Here is a 25789-nt window from a genome sequence, read left to right as displayed (position 1 = left end):
ACTTCCCGGGGAATGTAATTCAATCTCAAATCATGGACTTCTAGACTTAGTGATTTAATATTTCTTAACATCACTCATTCCTTTAATCATACAAGACAAGAAACTGCAAAATACAATTTTAAATATGCCAGGCCTAAACTGCCCTTCTTTTTAGCATCACACAATCTCTTATTTTTAACTCTTGGGGTTTTTTTCCCCTTACCAGATAAATCTAAATATCTCTTTCTGCCATTGTTTAAAGGGCAGTTCTGAAGTCATGATAGCTGTTCTTTCAAATAGAAAGTGCATTTTTATGATGGACTTGTAATCATGTTTTGAATAACAGAATAAAAGAGTTGGAAGGGATCTTGGAGGTCTTCTAGTCCAGCCCCCTGCACAAGCAGGAGACCAGACATGTCAAACACAAGGCCTGGGGGCCGGATCCGGCCCGCGAAGTGGTTTCATGTGACCCCCGAAGCCATCCTGAAAACAGCGAGGGAACGGCCCCCACTGCCTTGGCCCTGGCCCAGAGACCCTCCTTCTGCCAGAGACCCTCAGATCTGTCCCACTCCTGCCCAGGCCCCCATAGGCACCCTTGATGCGAATGATGTAGAGCTGGCTAAGCCCACCCAGTAGGCCATACGCATTCCAGCCACGCCCACCCAGTAGGCCACGCCCACCCTGGCCATACCCACCCGGCCCCTTGAGGGCAACTGCAATGCTGTTGCAATCCTCAATGAAATTGAGTTTGACACCCCTGCCCTAGACCATTTCAGAAAAATGGCTGTCCAGTCTCTTCTTAGAAGTCTCCAGTGATGAAGCACCCACAACTTCTGAAGGCAAGTTCCACTGGTTAATTGTCCTCAATGTTGGGAAGTTTCTCATTAATTCCAGGTTACTTCTCTCCTTGATTAGTTTCCATGCATTGTTTGGTGTCTTGCCTTCTGGTGCAATTTCATTTTTATTCATTTTATTTATTATTTTCATTTATCGGAATCAACCAAGTATTGTTCTGGCCTGAATTTCACCATAATATTGGGGGGGGGGGAGGAAATGAGAATTTTCAGAGTACAATAATAAAGACAACACTCTGTGATAATGCTGAATATATTAATTTGTAAATATTTATTCTTGTAGAGAACGAAGAGCGTTAACAATCAAGAGAAAATGTCCCCAAATCTGCAGAAAGAACTCTGAATGCTGGGGCCCTTCTCAGAAGAAAGTTTCATTTTCCCTTTGATCTTTGATTAGGAAGAAATTATGGAAGCCAGAAAGAGAAAAGTGACTCTGGATTTTACTCTCAGCCAATGTAGCTAGTGGATCTAGAAAGAAACAAGAGTGAAAGTTAGATATTTGGCACAAAAAGAATATGAAACTGTCTCTCATGCTGATAGAAGGGAATATTTGTATCTCAGTGTTGAACTGGGGTCTTGGTGCTTCTCTGAGCTTGCTTGTTTTCTCGCAGAGGCTTCATTATCAAGCCAGGTAATGTCATTAGTGCTAATAGGGTTTGCTCTCATTTTACATACTAGTGGCTAGTGACTATTGGCATTTTATCCATCCATCATAATAGAAGGCAGCTAATATTTCAGAATATGGCCCCCAATAATCTATGTCAGTGTTTTTCAACCTTGGAAATTTGAAGATGTGTGGACTTCAGCTCTCAGAATTTTTATGCTGCCTGGGGAATTCTGGGAGCTGAAGTCCACATACCTTCAAGTTCCCAAGGTTGAGAAACACTGGCCTATGTATTTGAAAGGAAGTTATCATAAAGTCCTATGAAAAATCCGCAGAATATAAAGCTCTACTAAAGCAAAGAGTGTCTTCCGTACCCACTGGCATACATTCTCTTAGTGAGATCTTTTGATTTAAATTTAAATTTAAAACAGAAAAGGAATTCAGCACATGCTAAATACCCGGAGTAAGCATTCTACTGTGGATGTTACTAGGAAAAAAAATATTGCGTAATTCCTACAATAGATGTGATGGGGAGTAATTGTATTCCATTACTTGATGAATCGATTCAAATCCTGCAGAGCAGCTTTGGACAATTCCAAAAGGGGCAAGCAATATAAATGAGGCAATGCACAGTCTATATGATTCTTCCATCGTCTGCAATTGCAGATGATCCTATGCATAAGCACTCATGGAAAACCAGCATATGGGTATCAGCATATAAATCTTGAAAAACAAAACAGGCTCATCAATAGGCAGTCAGGATTTTTTGGTTGCAAATACTTATTTGAATCCTTGGCCATTAAGAGATTTAATTTAAAGGCACAGCATTCTAAACAACCTTTATTCAGGACAATCCATGGAACTTTTTAACTCATCTCTTTTGTCAAACTCTTGGCCACAAAAAATAGCAACACTGAAGTAATTAAGAAGCAATACTTAGCCATAACATGGGCCACAACGTCGGCAATTATTAGGAAGAATATCATTTAGACCACTGAAACAGACAGCTTACTAATACTTATGTTTTCTTGAAGGCCTTCTCTCAAACTTAATTTTCTGCGTGAGGTAATGGATAAAGCAGTGTGCTCAATCTTGCCAACTTTTAGATAAGTGAACTTCAACTCCCAGAATTCCCCAGGCAGAAAATATTTGAAGATGATATTGATGTTAAATAATACCAAACTGCTAATCGTAAGTTTGAACGAAAAACTAAGCAGTCTGGAACCTTCAGGTTTCGTTAACTTAATCCTACATGAAGGTAAGGAAATATATTCTTGATCCAAGAAGGGGCGCCCTTTGATACTTACCTGATCTTTGGAGGCAGGCAACTTTTAAGTAGAGCTACCAGAGGCAGGCCGGGTGGAATCACCAGGAAGTTTAACATCACCAGATGAAACAGAGGCAGCAGGGGCAGATTGTGGAGGGACAAATGGGGCAGGGCCAGCAGAATATTGAGAACTAGGAAGAGCAGAGGGGACTGGAACATTTTGTACATTGGGAGCAGGCAAAGATTGTCCAGGTTGTTGTTGTTGTGGAACTGAACCATGGTAGCTATATACAGCATTAGGTGGACTTCCATAGTTAGACTGTTGCTGCAGAAGAGAAGCAAAACAAAAATCCAAGATAGAGTCACCATTTTTTTTGTCATTAAAAGAAACCCACCAACCATATTGAAGCCCATGGGTGCATCTCCTTCCAAAGGCTATCCTTCAGACATGGATGATGCGGGTTTTCCTCTGTCCCAGAAAACTGGCTCTTTCTTCCTTCCTACTGTGGTGGGTTACGGTGCCCACCAGCACTGTGACGGATCCCAAAGGTGGCACTTTTGACTCGGGTTCAAAATTCCGACGATCTCCCCCTCCCACTGTCATGGGATCGTATTTTTAGCGCTCAGCCATTGGTCTGCTTTTACAATTGTTTGCGGTCTTCGCCATTGTTTCCATCATCCCATGACTGTTATTTATGACTTTTGGCAGAAACTGTCATTTACTTCCAGTTTTTAGCAAAACAACCCCCACTGGGAGCAAGAGGTTCACTTAATCAGCATGGCATTTACTTAATGAGCTGGGTATTGGCTTTATGACGGCTGCATTCACTTAGTGACTACAGCAAAAGGGATCATAAAATTGGGCACAGTCACTTGATGACCAAAGTTAACAACCAGCATTATTGATGACCATAATTCTAGGCTTGATTATTAGGGACACATCTATAGCAACTGAGGGGGGGGGAAACAATTCCAATTTTTGCCATCTGTATGTAGGGAAAGAATATTTTTGCTATTTAGGGCCAGCAGAACCTTCTCCGCTTTTTGTATGAATAGACCTTCAAGTGGATATGTCACACTTTCATACTCACTGTGCCAGAGGCGGGTGGAACAGCAGACTCAGATGGTTGAGCAGGGAAAGGTGAAGTTTGTTGAGCAGAGTAGCCTTGGGGAGGGCCAGGGTAGCCTTGGGGAGGGCCAGGGTAGCCTTGGGGAGAGCCAGGGTAGCCTTGGGGAAAACCAAAATTGGCTTGAGGCTGACCAGCATAGCTTTGGCGAGGACCAGCGTCGCCTTGGGGAGGAACAGGATAGTAAGGAGGTTGCCAATGATGCCTCTGCTGCAGAATGAAATAATCAGAACAAAAAAGCCAAAACACAGTTACTAATCACAATGGTTTTCCACAATCTTCATTAAATAGAACCCACCAACAATATTGAAGCCCACCGATGCTTCCAGTGGCTGTCTGTCTGACAAAGACAGATGACACGAGTTTTCCTGTCACAGGACACATCTCCTTCTGTCCTCCCACTGTAGTGGATTACAGTTCCCACTAGCATTACAGCCTGGATTTGCCTGGAACTTACACCCCAAGCATTTACCAAGTACAACTGACTTGCATAACATATTCAAAGAGTTGGGATTATTCCCAGTTTCCATCTAGGTTCCTGTAAACAATAAATCACTAAGTATAGCCTTAAAGAGTGACAGATTCACTATAATGCTAACTTGGATGGACTAGAATTAATTTCACTGCAGGGAGCTGAGTCCACAGAAGAATTTGGGAAATTAAATTCTCTGGAAGTGTTTGGATTCTGAGGTGTCCATGATGGAGGGGAGGGGGAGAAAAGGGCATTGTAATCTTGGGCCTGGATATTGCTGGATGATTATTCTAAAGTCTCTCTTCACGACCCAGCCATGTTGGCTGTTCCCAGAATTGTGTGCCCTTTTCTCTTCCTGTTTAAAAAAACTGCCACATGACTTCTAACTTTATTAATATAGCTGCTAACTATTCTTCTTCGCACACACACACGCAAATCCTTTTAATGTTCCTCTAACCAAACCAACCATTGGAATATACTCACATTTTTTCCCATGAAGCTCATCCAATGTTTCCTCCTGCCAGCTTTGTTTTTCCACATTTCCATCATTCTCTATTATAAAGAAAGAAAAACCATCAAGAGTTGCTTTGCTCTTCACTTTCCTCCACCTCTCCTACAAATAGGAGAAATGAAGCCATTATTTCTATTATCTGACACTCCCCTTTTGGCTCCAGGAACACAGAAAAATTAAAATTGTTCTTGGGTCAAATACCATGGCCACTGACTTCAGGGGAAGATCTACAAAGATTGCTTGCCAGCATGATGGAAATGACTTCCCAGTCTGAAATACATCCCTGGTATTCACTGGCCTTCACTCATCCAGATTCCAACCAAGCCCAACACAGCTTAGTTTATTATCATTTTATTGTTACTTTAAATCCTGGTGTGGTTTATAGATGCGTAATACAAAACTAAGAGATGCAGCTTCATATTTCACACCAGCTGCTTTATAGCACAGTGCTGTCTGTGAACTAGACCAATATATATTTAACTCTGGGGATTCAATCAGTTCAGGAATATATTGTTTCAGATGTTGTATTTGTAAACTGGGACAAGAAAGAAGAGAAAGACGTATGTAGAATTCACCATGAATCCCACCTCATTTGCTGCTCTATTGCCATCCACTCTGCCAGAGTGAATGAGTGATATATATACAGTATATATGAATGAACGGATTAATGAATGAAAATTATCATATACAAAATGCAGCAACATTAAATGAAGCCCAACTAAAACAGAGAGTATAGTCCGCAGCAACAATAGCAAAGTCACAGTAAATCAGATTCACTACGTGCTTAAAGTGATTACAAAGTGAATTCACTGGAATTCCTATGTGACAACACAGAATTTAACAACATGTAGTCTCTATCTGACAACTAAAGAGAAAGAGACCCCAGTCATCTAGAAGACCACCAATTACTTTAACTGATTAGTTTAACTACTTTAATTCAAATAGCAATCCTGTAATTAAGCTACTTTAATTCAAGTAGCAATCCTGTAATATGCAAATGAGTGCCATTTTCTTGAACAGACTTGGCTGAGAGAGGAAAAAGGAACTTTAAGGCTAACTGAAGATTTGAGCTGATTCTGTCTCCACCAAGTTTGTTATCTGGAACTGAAAGCAGTATGTGATAATATTTCCATATGCTTACCTCAAACATTTCCAACTACAAAGAAAAACAAACAGACACATAGTATTCAGAAAGGATCTTTCACACTTTTAAGATTACATTTCCCTTTCCATAAGCTACAAATAACTGTTTAGAGATATGGTCTTCCCAATCATTTTAAATTTAACACCTTTGATGCTTCTGTACAAGGGGTCCTCATTTAGCAGCCACAACTAAGAGCACCAACTCAGTCACATAAAATGTGATAGCAACTCTGCTTACAATTTTATTTCAGGTTTCCTTTATTTTACAGGGACAGAAGGATGCAATCCCAAACAATTAAAGGTAAAGGTAAAGGTTCCCCCGCACGTGAGTGCTAGTCGTTTCCAACTCTAGGGGCCGGTGCTCATCTCCATTTCAAAGCCGAAGAGCCAGCGCTTGTCCGAGGACGTCTCCGTGGTCATGTGGCCAGCATGACTAGACACCAAAGGCGCACGGACACCAAAGGCGCACGGAACCTTCCCACCAGAGTGGTCCCTATTTTTCTACTTGCGTTTTGACGTGCTTTCAAACTGCTAGGTTGTCAGAAGCTGGGACGAGGAACAGGCGCTCACTCTGTTACGCGGCACTCGGGATTCGACCCGCCAAACTGCCAACCTTCTGATCAACAAGCTCAGCGTCCTAACCCACTGAGCCACCGTGTCCCCCAAACAATTGGGTGAGCCCAAATATTGGGGAAGTTTTCCAGAACTCAACTCACTAGGAAGCTGATTTAAAAGCTTTTTTACACACACACATACACACACACACACACAAACACACAAAGACACCCTTTGGAATACTCATCCTTGCACTTGTAAACTGATCCTCAGATATTCTACCAGATCCCTAAATGTTAACATCATCTACCTTACAGGGTAGTCCTGCACATAATTACAAACAGATAAAACATGGATGCTCATCTAATTTTATACCATTAATTCATTGATATAATTCATTGCATCAGTTGTACCATAGAGGATGATCTGTAGTCCATTATTCATTTCTATAACTTCCTGTCTCAATACTGGACAGTGAATCGGAAAAAAGAAAGGGTTTTCCTTTTACTTACTGGCTTCTCGATGAATGAAGCAAACTATGAGAGAAAAGGCACTGATTAATCAAAACAAAACCCAATCCAATTTATTTTATTTTGCCAGTTACCTTGCAGCTTCCTAATTAAGCTATTGCATAACATATCTTGGTCTGTGTGCTGAAATCCCCAAAGCTGCTTCTTCCAAAGAAAGACAACTTCACAAGCTGAATCTTGCAGGATGGTTTATTGGGAAAGGGAATTTTCATCCCCTTCACACCCATCTAATTTCTCCTATTCCTCCTGCATTCTTGCCTTAAAATCCAGATTTTGCAAGATCAGGAGAGACGTGACCATAATATACATGCAGATAATTAACACCTTGTTACATCAAGACTGGTACTATATTGCTACTTGTTCTAATAGATCTATCTATAGTATACTTGTGTAAAGTAAGGTGAGCCAGTCTGAGATTGGACCCAAATCTTCATCCATTCCTAATCTAGCATTTACTTAGTTGTTTATACTTCATGTTTGAAGTTATTTATGAGCAAATAATTTGAGATACCATTTTCTTAAATTACAAAATATTCTGATAGCTAGAAAAAAGGGGTTCAGCTCATGGGATTTCAAGAGGTCATGGGAATAATCAAACACTTGAACCCAGGGCAGCAAAATGAGAGCCTGACCAAGGGAAGAGTTTGAGAGAAGACAGAGAGAAAACTAGGTATTGCTGAAGTCAAAAAGATTTTAGAAATTTCTAGGAAAAAACAACATGGCAAAATTGGTCATTTCATGCCCACGATTCTTTATCATGTCTGTGTTCTGCTTCTTTTAAATAGGTGATAAAAGAAGAGGTATCAGCAGGCAAGGTTTAAAAAGTCAGAATTTTACCTCTTTGTATATCTACCATGACCACTGACTTGACTTTTTTGGGTTAATATACTCACCAGCTTTTCAATTTCGTAAGGATACTATGGAAAAACCAAAGATCTGAGTGAGAAGGCAAATGCATTTCTTTCTGTCTCCATTAATTGTGAAAAAAACCTGGAAGCTGAAGCTTGTAACCCTCTAATTTGGGAAAGGGCAACTAAGGATGAGTTGCTAATTGCAGACTGCATGGGATCAGGACCACATGAGCAGGGGAAAAAATGAAGCATAACGTTTTGTCTTCTTAGCATGAACCTGCAGAAAAATGCACCCCATCTAATGCTATTTGCATGTGAAATGATTCTTTGATCTTTTGTAATGCAGAGTTATCCCAAATCTCTGCTTGGTCTCTGGGTCTTCTAAAAGTCTATGTCACCCCTCAATCCTCTACCAAGTCCCCTACCCAATCTATTCAATCCCCAGGGCTACTCTTCACAGTACACCTACCCCAGATTTGGGAGTGGGACTGAAAGGTACCCTATGATTTTCAGAACCAGATAGGGAATTTGGGGTGGGTGGGGTTTGTCTCAAATAAATAGGCAAAGGTTATACTCACTCGTTGGTCAAAGTCTCTAGGGAACCACTGCAGAAAGAAGAAAAATTTCTTTTTTGGCGACATATTTTTAATAGATATTCAGATGGTATGAAATGCAAGCTTGCGTTCTCTCTCATATAAATGTATATGTACACAGGGTATGTGTGCGTAATATTTGTGTCCACAAATCTTTCATTCATTTCAGTTGTCTTCATGTATGCATCCACTATAAAGAATCCAAGAGCTTTCACCTAAGTACATCATGCACGTAAAAAAGCAGGCAAAACTTTGATCACATCATCCTATGCCTTGTAGGTTCGCTTAATAATGACCAACCACTGATGACTTTTCCTAGCAGCTGTCTTAACCCACAATCCTTTTAGGTGGGAAGTAAATTAAAATAGCATTTGGTAACCCCGGACTGTGATTAAGATGCCTATTCCTCAACAACAAAGTGTATCAGACAGGGGAGAAGACTGTACTTACAGGTGGAGGTGGAGGTGGCGGATACTGTGGACTAGGATTTCCAACATAAGCATTGTTGCTGTAGCCAGGGTTCCCCTACAGAAATTCAAAGATATATCACAAACTTTTTTTTTTTGCATCAAAGACAAGGAAGAGTCTGGGAACGGATTCTAAGGAGACCCACAACTAAACCTGTGCATAGAAATGACTTTAATATCCTTCCTAAGAGAGGTTTACAAGCATCCCAGATAGTACCAATAAATAATGTTTAGATCCTGGATTTTCTCTGAAAGCTGTAAGTGGCATGCCCTGGGGTCTTGCCTAATGTTATCTTTGTGGCAACTGTAAGAAAAGAGACTACATGTGGTCCTTGTTTAGTGACTGCCTTATCAGATTAGAACAATGATGAAAAAATAACCTTGTGACCAATGTCATTACATTCAGTTAGCAGGCATTGCTCTGTGTCAAACGGTAAGGATAGTCACACACATGTATGTTTTTTTTTTTCATTTAGCAATTGCTTTGCTTACTGGTCCCAATTGGTCCCAAACTGAGGACTACCTATACCAGTTTTCATATAATTATATTTCGCTATATGTTATATATCTGTGTTATATCTTTCTTAATTTTTAATTTAATTTTTATTACATTTATATCCCGCCCTTCTCCGAAGACTCAGGGCGGCTTACAAGCTTAGCAGTAGCCTTCATTCTATGTATATGCCTGCTTGTTAGGGCTTTCACACACACCCCAAGCGGCATTATTACAAAGTCAGCTTAATTGCCCCCAACAATCTGGGTCCTCATTTTACCTACCTCGGAAGGATGGAAGGCTGAGTCAACCTTAGTTATAAGATCCTGTGGCCGCAAGAGATAAAGTGGAGATATCCCATATCTCTCTCTTCCCTTTCTCTACCTAAGAAGTCATGGTTTTCTCCAATCCCACAGCTATTCTTCACATTATGCCTACACCAGATTTGGAAGCATCTACCCTTGAATGGGACCTAGGATTTTCAGGGTGAAATAGTTTTGGGGGCTTTCTTGTAGCTTATTGAATGATTGGTCTTATAACCTTACCAGTGCAAGGCATTGTGGTGCAATACACTACACTACACTACACAACACTACACTACGATATATGGTCTAATTCCTGAATAAAATAAATAGGAGGAACTACAGTGATGAAATACGTACATGGTAATACAAGGAGTCAATAATCAGATAAATGAATCTCTTACAATATAACCCAGTTTGTTCATTCTTTTGTGTCTTAGGACTATCACCTTAATTATAAACTTAGCAGTTCTTTGAACCCAGGAAAAAAGGTTTCTTTAAAAATGGATATCCTACGAGCAGGCAAAGGTTATACTCACTGGTGGGCTAGAATAGCTGACTTGGGCAGAACCAGGAAAGCTCTGAGGCTTCTGCAGAAAGAAGAAAAACATGAACTTTTCTCTTGATTTAATTCTTTTGAGTAAGCGTAAGCTGCACTTTTGGATCAAGACCATGCAAGCCAGGACAAAGAAAAATGTTGTGTTCCCCCCACCACCATATTTCAAGAGAATAAATTATCTACAGTATCTATCTGCTCATACCCCTTTAGATGTGTGTGTGTGTGTGTGTGTGTGTGTGTGTGTGTGTACTTCCTCAGTAAATAAAATAGGGACTAGCAAAGTTGATGTGGATGAAAGGACTGTTTTGGGTCATGCCCTTGATCACCAGCTCCTTCAAATATAATGGGGTGAAATCTGACCAATTTTTTCCAGCTACTGTCTTAACCCAAGAACCCTCCTAGGTGACCAATATTTGAAACCTCCCATTCTTCAAAAAACAGTAAATAAGGAATGAAGGGAAAAGGGGAAAATAACATATTGTACTTACAGGATCAGAGACCTGTGGATTATAGTTTGTGGGAACTATGTAGCTTTGGGAGCCAGGGTACCCCTGTAGAAATGCAAAAATACATTGCTACACCTGTTCTTTTTCAAACAAAGAGGGGAGAGTGTCTGGCAGGGGATTCAGAGAAGCCCACATATGGTTCCCCTCAATTTCATTTGTATGGGGGAGAGTGAAGTTCTGAAACTCTGGGCTGCTGTCTTTCTCCTAAAATGGTCAATGCATAGGTGAGACATCCCCACGAATAAAACTAATGATTTCCTTCAGGGTTAGTTCCAACAGTGATGGGCCTTTGGGTGAGCAAAATTTGAGGGTTGGTTGTGCCACGTTGGAAGGCAGGAAGAATTTGACCAACCAACTGCCCCTTTGTGGGGGTGTGTAAGTTTGTCCAGATTTCTGACAGCAGTCAGAAATATCAAAGAAACTCTTTTACTTACTGGAGGTGGGGGTGGAGGTGGAGGTGGAAGATCTGGAATATTATTCTGTAAGAGAAAAATAATAATCACCAATTAATTAATTAATCCTGTTTTAGTCTGACACAGAAAGTCGTACTGCAATAAATCTGTTGATAGAAGGAAACCAAGGGATGGAAACATTTAACTTCGCTAAACATAACAAAAGGGCCTGAAAACTATTGCTGCCCTGGCTTCCCAATTGATTGGAAGCCAAAACCAGACCAAACATGTTTGAACACAATACAGGAGCCCAATCAATTTTTGTTGCAAGCTACAAAATTCAAATTTGTTATTAAAAGTGTGCAAAAAAACCCAAAACACGTTTCTGGTCAGAATAGAACCATTGATTTGATTGAGTTCATCAGTCTAGTTAATACTTGAAATCTGGAAAATGGTGGCATTCAATGAGATTGAAGAATTAGATTCAGAAAAATGATTCCACTTAGATATGGATTTGAATAAGACTGGATCTCCCCCGTGAACAAGCCCTATTTGCTAAGTCTAATAGTTCAGTAGGACAGAAGAATGACCAATTTAGTCTGGGATTAACCCTCAGGGTTTGAGCCACAGGGTCCATCCCACCCCACAAGTTACCTTTCCTAAAATGCAGGTTTTGTCTCACCTGGGCATCTGTGCTGAGCACAGAAATCAACAAAGCAGCAACCACGAAGGACAGCTTCATTGTTCTCAGCTTGAGGGTTCCTTCCCCAAATGAGAAAGTGTCCTAAATATGAATGGGTGGATTAAAGATGCCTCTATATTGATGTATCAGGAGAAGCCAGACTGCCCAAACTGAAAAGATCTATTGATGATGCCTTCAAATTACCTTATCAGTTGAGAAAGGTTAGAAGGATTTATTCATCATGTGGAAGGATCTAGTGCCAATTGAAACATTTCTCTAATGTCAAGGTCACTTATCCAATAATGAACTTGACTTCCAAGAAAATATTGATGAAATGTCATCTCTAATTTATGTGATGACAAGCCAGGATCTTGACAGACTTGAACATTGGGCGCTATCTAACAAAATGAAATTCAATGGTGAAAAAAGTAAGGCTCTACATTTACAGTAGGCAAGAAAAACCAAAGGCACAGGTATAGTATAGGTGGTACTTTGCTCAATAGTAGTAACTGTGAGTTGGATCTCGGATCCCCTGTGGACAATCACTTAAATATGAGCCAGCAGTGTGCTGCAGCTGCCAAAAAACCAACACAGTGCTAGGCTGCATTAACAGAGGGATAGAATCAAGATCTCGTGAAGTGTTTACAATGCCTTGGTAAGGCCACACTTGGAATACTGCATCCAGTTTTGTTCACCACAATGTAAAAAAGATGATGAGACTCTAGAAAGAGTACAGAGAAGAGCAACAAAGATGATCATGGGATTGGAAGCTAAAACATATAGGGAACGGTTGCTGGAATTGGGTATGTCTAGTTTAATGAAGAGAAGGATGAGGGGTGACATTATAACAGGATTCCAGTATCTCAGGGGTTGCCACAAAGAAGAGGGAGTCAAGCTATTCTTCAAAGCACCTGAAGGCAGGACAAGAAGCAACGGATGGAAACTAGTCAAGGAGAGAAGCAACCTAGAACTAAAGAGAAATTTCCTGACAGTTATAACAATTAATCAGTGGAACAACTTGCTTCCAGAAGTTGTCAATGCTCCAACACTGTAAGTTTTTAAGAAAAGACTGGACAGCCTGGACAGTCTGAAATGTTATCTGGTTTTCTGCCTGAGCCGGGAGTTGGACTAGATGACCTCCAAGGTCCCTTCCTACTTTATTATTTATTAATTATTATTATTATTATATAACTTTTATTCATTAAACATGAAACTCAGTCAACTGAACACTCAAATTGACTGGCACTAATGGTTGACACGGGTTGCTGCCACCATCCTAGGTATCAACCAGGTATCTCCTTAAAATGTAAGATATTTCGAGTAGTGCAGTTTTTTGTAGCTTTGCTGGAGTTATTGCAGGAAACTGCAATTTCTTGATGTATTTTGCAAAGTTTTTGGACATAGTTCCCAGTGCCTTGATGACAGTGGCTATCACTGTTACACGTTTCATCCATAATCGCACAGCTTTGATGGCCAGGTCACGGTATTTGAAACTGCACAATTATGGATGAAACGTGTAACAGACGTACCCATTGTCGTCGTCGTCATCATCATCATCATCATCATCATCATCATCATCATCATCATATTATTATTATTATTATTATTATTATTATTATTATTATTATTATTATTATTATTATTATAGTGCAGACTTTCTGAAAGGCCATTTGTGGTTTAAAAACTTTTCCTGGTTTTGCCTTATTTAATTATCTTATCTTAATCTTTTGATTATCTTAATTCCTTAGACTTCTTTTCATTCTCATTGTGGGAGGGAATTTGAGGGAAGAGAGATCTCTGTCCACCTTGCAAGGACCTCTTTTAAAGAGGTGAAGTGTAAAATGGATTACTGCTTTGAGAAAATTCAAAGCATTAAAAAAAAAAGAAACATGAAGCGACTACCTGGAGTGCTTCAAAAGCCAAAATTCAGAACACTGATTGATTGATTGATTGATTGTGTGTTATCAAGTCAATCTCAGCAGCCACAGAGGTAGACTTTCTCCAGAACAATTGTCCCAATCTGTTCCTCCAAATCTTACAAGGGGGCACTGATCACCCAATGAAACTATGTCCATCCACCTTGCTGCTGCTACTTTTTTTCCCTTTCATAATCCCCAGCACTAGGGGTAGGTGCTTGAAGTAGAATAATTTGAACCTAATAATTTGTGCCTTAAGAGAGAAGTCTGGTTTGATTTGTTAGTTCCCTGTCTGTTTTTCTTGGCTATCCGTGCTATTCTCAGGGTTTTCCTCCAATAACAAGCATCAAAATCCCTGCTCAAAATTGCCCACATCCTAGTCGTCTCTCCTTTTAACTATTGCCATGCGCTTTACATGGGGCTTCCCTTGAAAAGTATCTGGAACTGCCAAAACTGGTTCAAATTGCAGTGGCTCAGATGGCTTTGTGCAGGCCTAGATGTGCCTATGAGTCATATCTCCTGCAGGAGCAGCATTGCCTGCCATTTTGCTCCCTGTTTAAGTTGCTGGTTGTTATCTTCCAAGCCCTATCTGGCTTGGGACCTGGTTATTTGAAAGGCCACTCTTTTCCCAGTCACATCTATCCAAGTCACCGAAGTAGCAAGGCAAGGAAAATTACGGGACCGCTCTCCTAAGGAGATCCATGTAGCAGGACCAAGAAGAAGGGCCTTCTCCATGGCGGCTCCCTCCCTGCTTAACATTATCCCTGCAGAGATAAGATTGGCCCCCAATATGGCACCCTGTCATAAGGCAACATGAAGACATGATGTTATCAATGGTCCTGAGAACCCCAGAGTGGGATGGAATCCATCAACTGGCTTCTTTTGCTGTCAACAGGGGGTTGAGGGTTATTGTTTTTTATTGGTTAAAGGATAACCTGTTAATACACATCATAAATGATTAAGATTAGCATGCAGATGAAATTATAATTCCATGAAAACTGGAGTCAGATTATTAAAAATTAAATTATCCCACTATTCGGGAAAAGGAGAGAATATTAAAACCAAGGCATTTTACCTTCTCCTATTACTGGGAAGGTACACAAACTTTTCTTGACCAAGAATGGGCAATTGTCTTCTGGACATAGAATAAGAATGAAATCATTCACCTCTGAGATCACAGGAGGCCAAAGGGATTTTTATTTTGGAACTTCTTGAGGAAATCAGTATTGAGAACATTGTTAAAAATCTATTAAGTCTTTAAGAGACTGTGCTCTACAAAAAGATAATGAACATGCGAGATAAATATATTTGTAGCATGAAGCTCAAAGTATGCTTAGATGACGGGCTTGTAATCATGTTTTCGTTTATCAGAATCAAGCGTTGAAGTGGCCTGAACCTCACTATAATATTGAGAAAAGTACACTTTTCAGAGCACGATAATAAAGACAACTCTCTGTGATAATGCTGCACATGTTTATTTGCAAGTGTTTATTCCTGTAAAGTATCCAGTGTTCACAATTAAGAGAAATCAACAGAAAGAAATAGGATTGCTGGAGTCCTTCTCATAAGAGAATTGCAGTTTCCACTTTGATCCTTGATTAGGAAGAAGTTATGGAAGCCGGCAAGAAAAAGTATCCGGGCTGGCTCTGTTTTTTATTCTTGACAAACGCAGTGGGAGAGTCTAGAACAAAAAAGAACGAAAGTGAAATATTTGACATGAAAAGAGTATGCAACTGACTTGTACCCATCCATCGTACAAGGCAGCTAATATTTCCGAGTTTTGTCTTCAACTTCCCCCTTTTCTCAATGATAATGCCCCCCCCAACAATCTACATATTTGAAAGCAAGTTGTTGTGAAATCATAGGAAAAATCCACACCATGTGAAGCTCTACTAAAGAAAAGATATCTTCCACACTCACCGGCATACATTTTCCTAGTGAGGTGCTTTGATTTTTACTGCCTGGAAAAGTGAAAAGCAAAAAGTAATTCAGTGTGAAGTAACTGAAGTGTTCATTCTATTCTGGATATTACTCGTAAAAGTGTATGCTTTAATTGTTACAATAGACATGATGGGGATTAATTATACTGCATTGTCTGGTAAAGTGATGCAACTCAATTTACTCAATATCCTGTAGAGAAGCTTTAGAGTTCATTCCAACAGAGGTAAGAGATTTAAATGAGACAATGTGCAATCTACATGACTGTTCCATCCTCTGCAATTGCGGCCATACCAATCCTATGCATAAGCACTCATGGATAAATAAGCATATGGGTATCAGTATTTAATTCCTTAATAATTCTATCCTTATATTGCTTAGGAGACTTGACTAGCAATCCCTACAGAAAGCTGAAGGAAATTTTCAGATCATAACAATCACAGCAGTAATAGAGACTGTCCTCACTTATCAATGGTAATTGGGATGAGAAACTCTGATGCTAAACAATGCATGGTAACGCACACCATCATACTGTATGAGCACACAGACTTAAAACAGCAGTTGCAGCAGTTGTATTCTAAACAAAAGCTACTCATCTGTTTCTGCCCAGACTTTGGCCACAAAGAAATAACAATCTTGGAGTAATTAAAAACAATGCTAAGCTACAATGCAGAAAGAAGAACCTTCTTCCCACCTTCAAAGGAATAGACCTTCAAAAATTGACACACTTTCATACTTGCCTGATCTGTGGAGACAGAAGTCTTTTCACCAGAGTTACCAGGTGTTCCAGAGGCAGCAGACTCAGGTCCTTCAGAGGCAGGCAATGCAGATGTACCAGGGGATTTAGCACCAGATGAAAGAGAGGCTGCAGGGCCAAGATGTGGAAAGGCAGCACGGGTATACTGTGCAGAGGCAGCGGGGGCACGTTTTGCATGGGTATGCCGTCCTCCGTTGGTAGGGGCACGTGCTGCACAGGGACAAGGGCCACGTACACAGGCACAAGGGACACGTGGTGCACTGGCAGGAGAAGCATGTGATACCCTGGTGACAGTAACACGTGCTACACTGTTGGTGGGGGTACGTGCACAGGGACAAGGGGCCCGTGGTGCACCAGTGGCAGGGGCACGCGATGCGCAGGCACAAGGAGTGCGTGGTACACCAGTAGCAGGGGTACGTTGTGCACAGGGACAAGGGGCACGTGGTACACCAGTGGCAGGGGCACGTGCACAGGGACAAGGGGGACGTGGTACACCAGTGGCAGGGGTACGTGGTACACCAGTGGCAGGTGCACGTGGTGCACAAGGACAAGGGGCATGTGGTACACCAGTGGCAGGGGCATGTGCACAAGGACAAGGGGCACGTGGTGCACCTTTGGCAGGGGCACGTGCTGTGCAAGGACAAGGGGCATGTGGTGCACCATTGGCAGGGGCACGTGCTGCACAAGGACAAGGGGCACGTGGAACACCAGTGGCAGGAGCATGTGGTACACCAGCAGAAGGGGCATGTAGTGCAAGGGGAGGGCTGTCACTTTGTCCATGGGCAAAAGAGGAAGCTTGTGAAGGGGGAAATGATGCAGGGCCAGCAAAATATTGAGGACTAGAAGGAGCGGCGGGAACATACTGAGTTTGTAAACTATTGCCAGGCAAAGGTTTTGTAGACAAAGACTGTGCATGGGGAACTGAACCATAATAGCTCTCCATGATAGGATTAGATGGATTCTCATAGTTAGACTGTAGCTGCAGAACAGAAAAAGAATGAACCAAAGTACAAGATATAGCAATAGCACTTAGACTTATATACTGCTTCACAGTGCTTTACATCTCTCTCTAAGCAGTTTAAAGAGTCAGCATATTGCCTCCAACAATCTGGATCCAGATATTTCTTATATTTCATTTATATAATAACATATATGCCCAGAGTTGCTTTTCAGAATGAGATAGGCAGCTTATAATTAATATGTTTATATAGACCCAAATATAAAGAGACAAAGAATTTTAATCTATGTACATAACATTTTCCTCAAACAACTACACATATTTAGAAAGGAAGAGAGCAGAAACAGCTAAGTATACACAGAGGCAAGCAGACAATTTTTTAAAAATGCTAAATAAGGCTGCCATGTTGTTGTTAGCTGCGAAGTTGTGTCCGACCCATCGCGACCCTATGGACAATGTTCCTCCAGGCCTTCCTGTCCTTTACCATCTTCTGGAGTCTCTTTAAGCTCACGCCTGCCGCTTCAGTGACTCCATCCAGCCACCTCATTCTCTGTCATCCCCTTCTTCTCTTGCCCTCAACCTTTCCCAGCATTAGGCTCTTCTCTCACTGGAGAAGGCTGCCATAGAGTATAATTTATCACAGCCAACAATAGTAAGCAATTAAAGACAGATAAATAGAAAAAAATAAATAAAAGCAACATGTTTAAATTTTAGAACAACAAAATCTTCTCAAAATATGTCGCTTTGTTTCAGAATGCAGTACAGTATACTTTGCAATAGTGGCAAATATCTGTAGTTCAGGTGTAGGATGAGGGTGAAGTTTCATTCCCTGACCTTGTGGGTTGGTTTCTGAATGTTTTGTTACTATTAGCCTGGTAACGAAATGTTTCGGAAACCAAACCACAAGTTCAGAGAACAAAACTTCACCCTCACAGTATACTTTCTTAATAAACCAGTAAGTGAATAAATGCACCTAAATAATACCTAAATATGGTTTCTAAGGAACAAAAATATGGTGATCTCCAAATGGATGTAAACATTATTTTGGGTTGTAAGCTTGACAACCCCAACTGTTTTGCATGCTGTGGAGTGAATTGTAAACAGAATATGATTTTTTTAAAAAAGTCAAGATGGTGGTGGTGGCTACAGTGAGCAAAGCTCCATCCGCTTTTTATATGTGTTGCACAAACAATGTGCATAAAAAGCAGAGAAAGTTTTGACTACACCGTCATGGCCTCAATTGTGAGTTTTTTGCCCAACCTCTCAATAGTTTTCCTGGCAGCTGTCTTAACCCAATGGTACTGCTGGGTGGGTACAGGCAGTGGTGGGATTCAAATATGTGAACAACCAGTTCACTGTGTGGATGCCTCTTCCAGAAGTCCATTCTGGGCCTGGGCAACAAAAAATTAGCTGCCAAACTGGTGCGAACTGGCTGAATCCAGCTGAATCCCACCACTGGGTACAGGTAGTCCTCAACATAAGACCACAATTGAGTACAAAATTTCCATTGCTAAGCAACACAGATGTTACGTTTTGCCCTATTTTATGATCTTTCTTTCCACACTTGATAAGTGAATTACACAGTTGTTAAGTTAGTTACATTGTGGTTAAGTGAATCTGGCTTCTCCATTGATTCTGCTTGCCAAAAGGTCACAAAAGATGATTACATGAACCCGGGATATGTCATAAATACATGCCAGTTACCAAGGATTCAAATTTTGATCACGTGAATGGTCACGTCACTTTCTTCAGTTCCACTGAATTTCAAGCAGTCACTGAATAAATGGTTGCAAATTGAGGACTACCTGTACTTGGAAACAGAATTTTGATTTCCTCAACAGGCAAAGAAAAGAGGAAGGCCAAGGTAAAGTCATTCTTACATGTTGTTGGTATTGTGGATTAGAGTTTCCATAATCAAGATTCTCCCCGAAGCCAGGGTTCTCCTACAGAAATTCAAAGATTTATTTATTTTTATTTATTTTAATTCCATTTATATCCCGCCCTTCTCCGAAGACTCAGGGCGGCTTACAAGCTTAGCAGTAGCCTTCATTCTATGTATATGCCTGCTTATTAGGGCTTTCACACACACACAACCCAAGCGGCATTATTACAAAGTCAGCTTAATTGCCCCCAACAATCTGGGTTGTTACAAACCATTACAAACCAGCTCTTTCTGCAACAAAGGGAAGGAAGAGTTTGGGAGGGGATTTTAAGGAGACTCACAACTAAATCCGCACATATAGAGGTCCTTAATATCCTTCCTACAGATTTTATTTTCCTGGGCTCCAAGATCACTGCAGATGGGGACTGTAGCCAAGAAATTAAAAGACGCTTGCTCCTCGGGAGGAAAGCCATGACAAATCTAGACAGCACACTAAAAAGCAGAGACATCACCCTGTCAACAAAAGTGCGTATAGTCAAGGCTATGGTCTTCCCAGTTGCAATGTATGGCAGTGAAAGCTGGACCATAAGAAAGGCTGAGCACCACAGAATTGAAGCCTTTGAACTATGGTGCTGGAGAAGACTCCTGCGAGTTCCTTGGAGTGCAAGGCGATCAAACCAGTCAGTCCTAGAGGAGATCAACCCTGACTGCTCTTTAGAAGGCCAGATCCTGAAGCTAAAACTCAAATACTTTGGCCACCTAATGAGAAGGAAGGACTCACTGGAGAAGAGCCTAATGCTGGGAAAGATTGAGGGCAATAGAAGAAGTGGACGACAGAGAATGAGGTGGCTGGATGGAGTCATTGAAGCAGTAGGCGTGAGCTTAGATGGACTCCAGAAGATGGTAGAGGACAGGAAGGCCTGGAGGAACATTGTCAATAGGGTCGCGATGGGTCGGACACGACTTCGCAACTAACAACAACAAAATATCCTTCCTAGGCAAGACTTATAGGCATCCAGGATAATACTAATAAATAATGTTTACATTCCTCATTGCCTCTAAAAGATGGAAGTGGCATACACTGGAGTCTTGCCTAATTTTACCCTTACAAAAACTATAAGGAAAGATGCTATAGGTCATCAGACCGAGAGTGACAATAGTGAAGAAAAGATAGCTTTGTGACCATCACCTGCATATACAACTTTCGCAGCATCTTCACCACAAAGTCAGTACACATTATCCTGTATCAAATTGTAAGCATAGTCACAGTTCTGCGATTTTTCATTTAGCAATTGCTTTGCTAACTGATCCACAAAATGAGGACTACCTGTACTAGTGGCTCTTGGTTAAAAGATCCTGCAGCAGTAAGGAGTGAAGTGAGGATAATCCAGATGTCTGTCTTCCTTCTCTGTCCTCAAGCAGTGTCTGTCTCAACACAATCCCCCAGAGCTACCCTTGATAGTATACCTATCCCAGATTTGGGAGCACCTACTCCTGAATGGGACCCTAGGATTTTCAGGGCTGGGTAGTTCGTTCTATCATCTATCTATCTATCTATCTATCTATCTATCTATCTATCTATCTATCTATCTATCTATCTATCTATCTATCTATCTATCTAGTCCATCAGCCTAATTGAATACTTCAAATCACTTTGAAAAAATGTGGCATCTAATGGCACTGTCTAATTCGGTTTAGAAAAATCATTCCATTTAGACATGTATCTGAATAGAGTTTAAACTGGATCTCCTTAGTGAAACTTTATACAAGCCTATATGTTATGCCTAGGATTTCAGTAGGACCCAAAGGTTACCTGTTTAGCCTGGGATTAACCCACAGAGTTTGAGCAATAGAGGCTCCTCTGTCATCCCATATGTTACCTTTCCTAAAATGCAGGTTTCACCTCACCTGGGCATCTGTGCTGAGCACAAAAATCATTAAAGCAGCAACCATGAAGGACAGCTTCATTTTTCACAGCTTGAGGCTTCCTTCCCCAGATGAGAAAGTATGTATGAATACGCAGGTTAAGGATGGATCTTTATTGCTGTATCAGCACAAGCCAGACTGCCCAAACTGAAAGCAGCAATTGATGGTGCCTTCAAATTATCTTATCAGTTGAGAAAGGTTAGAAGGATTTGTTCTCCACAAGGAAAGATCTGGTGCCAACTGAAACATTCTTTCACACTGCACATAAATTTTCTGAGAGTGAACTTGATCTGCCACAAAATATTGACGAAATGTCACTCTCCAACATATCTGATGATAAGCAAAGCAGGAGAGTTTCTGAAAGGCCATTTGTAGCTCAGAACGTTTCTCTGGGTTTCTTGGGTCGTACAATTGACTTATCTTTTTATTACCTTATTTTAGTTCCTTGGGTTTCTTTTCATTCTCATTGGGGAGGGGGGGAGGGGTTTTAAGAGGGAGAGGTCTCTTGCCAGTTTTCAAGGACCTCTTTTAAATACCTGAACTGTAGTATGGACAACTACTGTAAGGAAATTCAGAAGATTAAAAAGGGATATGAAATGACTAACTGTACTGTTTCAAAAGCCTAATGCTGAGCTTTGATTGATTGATTATGTGCCATCAATACAGGATCAGTCTTATCAACCACATAGGTAGATTTATAGATCTCTGGGGGATAAGTCTCCTTAACTTGATCCTTCAAGTCTTATATTGGGGCACTCATGAAACCAAGTCCATCCACCGTGCTGCTGGTCTTGTCTTTCCTTTCACAATTCCCAACTTAGAGGCAAGTCTGGATGAGTTCCTGAAATGGAGTAATTTGAGCCTAATAGGTAGTTTATTGATTGATTAGGCTTGCAACCTTATCAATAAAATAGAATACCATACAGTACATTGTCTCATTTCAGAATATGATAGATTGGAAGAAATAAGGTGATAAAATACAACTGTATTAATATAAAGGGGTAGTAATGAGATAAATGAACTTCCTTTACAGCAGGGGTGTCAAACTGCCGGCCCGCGGGCCGGAGCGTCACAGAGAAACCGCACCCATCCCATTGCCGGCAATGGAAAAAAGTTCCGATACGTTGTGCGATGTCACGTGACGTCGCGAGTTTGACATGTCTGCTTTACGGGTTACCTCAATTTATTCAAAGCATCAGGTTATAATCCTGGGGTAGAAAGGAATAACAGAATATCAGATTTGGAAGGAACCTTGCCTGCAATTAGTGCAGGTTCGCATCCCACCAGGCTCAAGGTTGACTCAGCCTTCCATCCTTCCGAGGTGGGTAAAATGAGGACCCAGATTGTTGGGGGCAATTAAGCTGACTTTGTAATAATGCCGCTTGGGGTGTGTGTGAAAGCCCTAATAAGCAGGCATATACATAGAATGAAGGCTACTGCTAAGCTTGTAAGCCGCCCTGAGTCTTCGGAGAAGGGCGGGATATAAATGTAATAAAAATAAAATAAATAAATAAAAATAAATTGTTGTCCAGTCCCTTCTTAAAAGCCTCCAGTGTTGGTTCACCCACAACTTGGAAGGGATCTTGGAGGTCATCTAGTCCAACCCCCTGCTCAGGCAGGAAACCTGATACCATTTCAGACAAATGGCTGTCCAGTCTCTTCCTTAAAACTTCCAGTGTTGGAGCATTCACAACTTCTGGAGGCAGGTTGTTCCACTGGTTGATTGTTCTCACTGTCAGGAAGTTTCTTCTTAGTTCTAGGTTGCTTCTCTCCTTGATTAGTTTCCATCCGTTGCTTCTTGTCCTGCCTTCAGGTGCACTGGAGAATAGCTTGACTCCCTCTTCTTTGTGGCAGTCCCTCAAATGTTGGAAGACTGCTATCATGTCACCCCTAGTTCTTCTTTTCACTAGAATGAAGTGGAGGTAGCCCATATCTCTGCCTTTCCCTTCACTGAATCCCCCAGCACTTCCCTTCACACTATACCTACCACTGAATGTCATTCTAAGATTTTTCAGGACCAGTTAGTTTCTTGGGCTTACCAAAATCAGGAAACAAAGACAAATACGTAAAAAGTGGTGCTTTTTGTATATTTGAAGATTATTGATCGTCTATTATCTGTTCATATCTTTTAACCTTAAAGTTCAAGCTTTTTAAGGGGAAGGTCTGTTTAAATCCAGATTTGTGTAAATCTAGCCTCTCTTAGGTATCTTGACGAAATAGCAAACAACCGTGGAGTCATCCTCTGCTGTAATCTCAAAAGATGTTGACTTATTTCAGCACAGAATATATTTTCTAAGTAAATAAATCTCCTAAATAAGCAAATACACTTCCTCAGTAGATAAAACAGAGACAAGGAACTTTGACACAAGTGAAAAAAATGTTTTGGGAGGGGGGTTGTCATCTATTTGTTCACCAGCTCTTTGGACACAATGGAGTGAACGGTGACCAGCTTTTCCAGCCATAGCCATAGCCTTTCCCCCGCAGTTCTCCTTGGTGAGAAACATTTGAAAGGGTTGTTTGGAAATTACTGAGACTGAGTGTATGGGGCCTATCATTTTTTTTAAAAAAAGGCTGAAAAAAGAAAGAATGGGAAAGGAAAGGTTCATACTCTACTTACAGGATTGGGGAGCTGAGGATCATAGTTTCCGGAAACATTGTAGTTCTGGGATTCAGGGTTCCTCTACAGAAATTCAAAAATACATTTATAAACTTGTCCTTTCTCCAACAAAGAGAAGGATAGGCTTCAGAGGGGGTTCAGAGGAGCCCACATAGAGTTGCCCTAAATGTCATTTGTACTGGAGAATAAAGTTCTGAAATTCTGGGCAACTGCATTTCTTCTAAAATGATCAATGCATGGGTGAAAAATCCCCAAAGAATAAAACTAACAATTTCTCTGGGGGTCAGTTCTGACTGTGGTGGGCCTTTGGGTGGGCAAGGGAAGAGGCTGGGTTGTGCTACATTGGAAGATGGTCAGAATTTGGTGGGTTGCCCCTTTGTGACTGTGTGATCTTCCTGGCTTGTCCAGATGAGTTCTGACAACAGTCAAAAATATCAGAATACATTAAAACAAGAAATTTTCACTTATTGGAGGTGGAAGATCTGTGATATAATGCTGTACAGGAAAACAATACTCATCCATTACACAATCTTGTATTAGCTTGACAATCATGGTCACACTGAAACCATTATAAATGTAGCAGAAACAATAAATTTATTGATGGAAAGAAACCAAGGATGCAAACATTTAACCTCGCTACACATAACCAAAAGGCCTGAAAACTGTTGCTGGAAATCATGGTCTGGCTTTCCACTTGATAGGAAGTGTAAGCCAGACAAGACATATTTTAAGGTAATGTGTGACTGTAATTTTTGTTGCAAGCTACAAAACTCCAGTTTGTTATTAATTTGTGCAAAATGCTTCCGGTCAGAAGAGAATCATTGACTTGATTGAGATCATCAGTCTAATTGTAGACTTGAAATCACTTTGAAAAACTGTGGCATCCAACTGGACTTTCCAATTCAGTTCAGGAAAAGAATTCCATCTAGATATGCATTTGAATATGGCTAAACTGGATCTCCTCGGTGTAGCATTATGCAACTGAATTTTTTATGTCTAAGATTTCAGCCAAGTCCAAGAGTGACCCATTTACTTTGTGATTAATCTACAGAGTTTGAGCCACAGGGTTTCTCTGCCATCCCACACATTACCTTTCCTAAAATTCAGGTTTCACCTCACCTGGGCATCTGTGCTGAGCACAGAAATCATTAAAGCAGCAGCCACGAAGGACAGCTTCATTGTTCTCAGCTTGAGGTTTCCTTCACCAGATGAGAAAGTATCCTAAGTCTGAATGGGTGCATTAGGGTTGGCTCTCTGTTAACGTAACAGTACAAGCCAGACTGCCCAAACTGAAACCAGCAATTGATGATGCCTTCAAATTACCTTATCAGTTGAGAAAGGTTAGAAGGATTTACTCATCACAAAGAAGACTCTGGTGCCAACTGATGACACTCGGAGAGTTTCTAATGAGCTATTCGTGATTTAAAGCCTTTTTTTTTTGGCTTTGAGTTATCTTTCAAGTATTTTAATTCGGTCGCTTCTTTTGGTGATCTGATCTTAGTTCTTTTTATTGCTTTTCATTCTCAGTGGGGGGAGGCAGAGAATGCAGATCATAAGTTTTCTTCCCAGAGACACCTGCATTATTCCCTTTTTTTCCTGGCTCAGACAAATGGCCACTTTCCCCACAGTTATAACAACTACAGATCTGTCCGACCTCCAGATAGCTTCATTTGGTTTGGGTAAAAGCTAAAGACTCCTTTACTTCTTTTGCCTTCGTCTCTTCTAGCTTCTTAAAGGTCTTACGTTCTGGAACAGACTTTCTTCTTCTCTTCTCTCTCTCTGCATCTTCCTTTTTACTATCCTTTGCCTTTTGTGTTGCCGTATAGTCTTCAGCTAGTTCACCCGCCCTTTGACCAGACTCTGCATTGCTTTCCTATACCCAAACCTGTAATTTGGTACTTGTAGAAA

General features: G+C 40.8%; 2 protein-coding genes across 6 annotated transcripts; both read right to left on the bottom strand.

Annotated features, from left to right (window-relative positions):
• Positions 1–1075: 1075 nt before the first annotated feature.
• LOC308672378 (uncharacterized protein) lies at positions 1076–12086 on the bottom strand. Of its 4 annotated transcripts, XM_081335263.1 has the most exons (13): positions 11888–12086; positions 11248–11292; positions 10796–10858; positions 10288–10338; positions 8937–9011; positions 8472–8498; positions 7936–7959; positions 7025–7048; positions 5956–5970; positions 4787–4855; positions 3796–4041; positions 2745–3029; positions 1076–1301 (listed from the first exon to the last, which is right to left on the bottom strand). In XM_081335263.1, the coding sequence occupies exons 1-12, from the start codon at positions 11945–11947 to the stop codon at positions 2769–2771; spliced, it is 960 nt and encodes a 319-aa protein (XP_081191389.1). In that variant the 5' UTR covers positions 11948–12086; the 3' UTR covers positions 1076–1301; positions 2745–2768. The 4 variants fall into 4 exon arrangements, with proteins under 4 accessions (XP_081191389.1, XP_081191390.1, XP_081191391.1 ...); XM_081335264.1 differs by lacking the exon at positions 5956–5970; XM_081335265.1 differs by lacking the exon at positions 10796–10858 and having other exon boundaries at positions 11888–12041.
• A 4715-nt stretch (positions 12087–16801) lies between these two features.
• LOC308672380 (uncharacterized protein) lies at positions 16802–25160 on the bottom strand (the record flags this gene model as incomplete). 2 transcript variants are annotated; one of them, XM_081335269.1, is made up of 3 exons in its annotated part: positions 25001–25160; positions 19337–19399; positions 16802–17477 (listed from the first exon to the last, which is right to left on the bottom strand). In XM_081335269.1, exons 1-3 carry the CDS (start codon positions 25006–25008, stop codon positions 16802–16804), a joined length of 747 nt encoding a protein of 248 aa, XP_081191395.1. In that variant the 5' UTR covers positions 25009–25160. The 2 variants fall into 2 exon arrangements, with proteins under 2 accessions (XP_081191395.1, XP_081191394.1); XM_081335268.1 differs by lacking the exon at positions 25001–25160 and adding an exon at positions 21247–21462.
• Between the last annotated feature and the right edge of the window lie 629 nt (positions 25161–25789).

Source organism: Vipera berus (genome assembly GCF_964194415.1).
Source record: "Vipera berus genome assembly, chromosome: 9".
In the NCBI taxonomy this organism is placed as follows: domain Eukaryota; kingdom Metazoa; phylum Chordata; class Lepidosauria; order Squamata; family Viperidae; genus Vipera; species Vipera berus.
The sequence above is the reverse complement of the archived record's forward strand: the minus strand, read 5'-3'. Positions and strand labels throughout refer to the sequence as shown.

Bases quoted from the DNA above. Each gene is read 5' to 3' on its own strand.
- LOC308672378 (XM_081335263.1), bottom strand. From the start codon at position 11,947: ATGAAGCTGTCCTTCGTGGTTGCTGCTTTGTTGATTTCTGTGCTCAGC. The intron at 7,960-8,471 runs GTGAGTATAACC...GTTTTTCCATAG, and splicing joins CTAGAGACTTTGACCAACGA to TATCCTTACGAAATTGAAAA. The intron at 7,049-7,935 runs GTGAGTATATTA...TTTCTCTCATAG, and splicing joins CTTACGAAATTGAAAAGCTG to TTTGCTTCATTCATCGAGAA.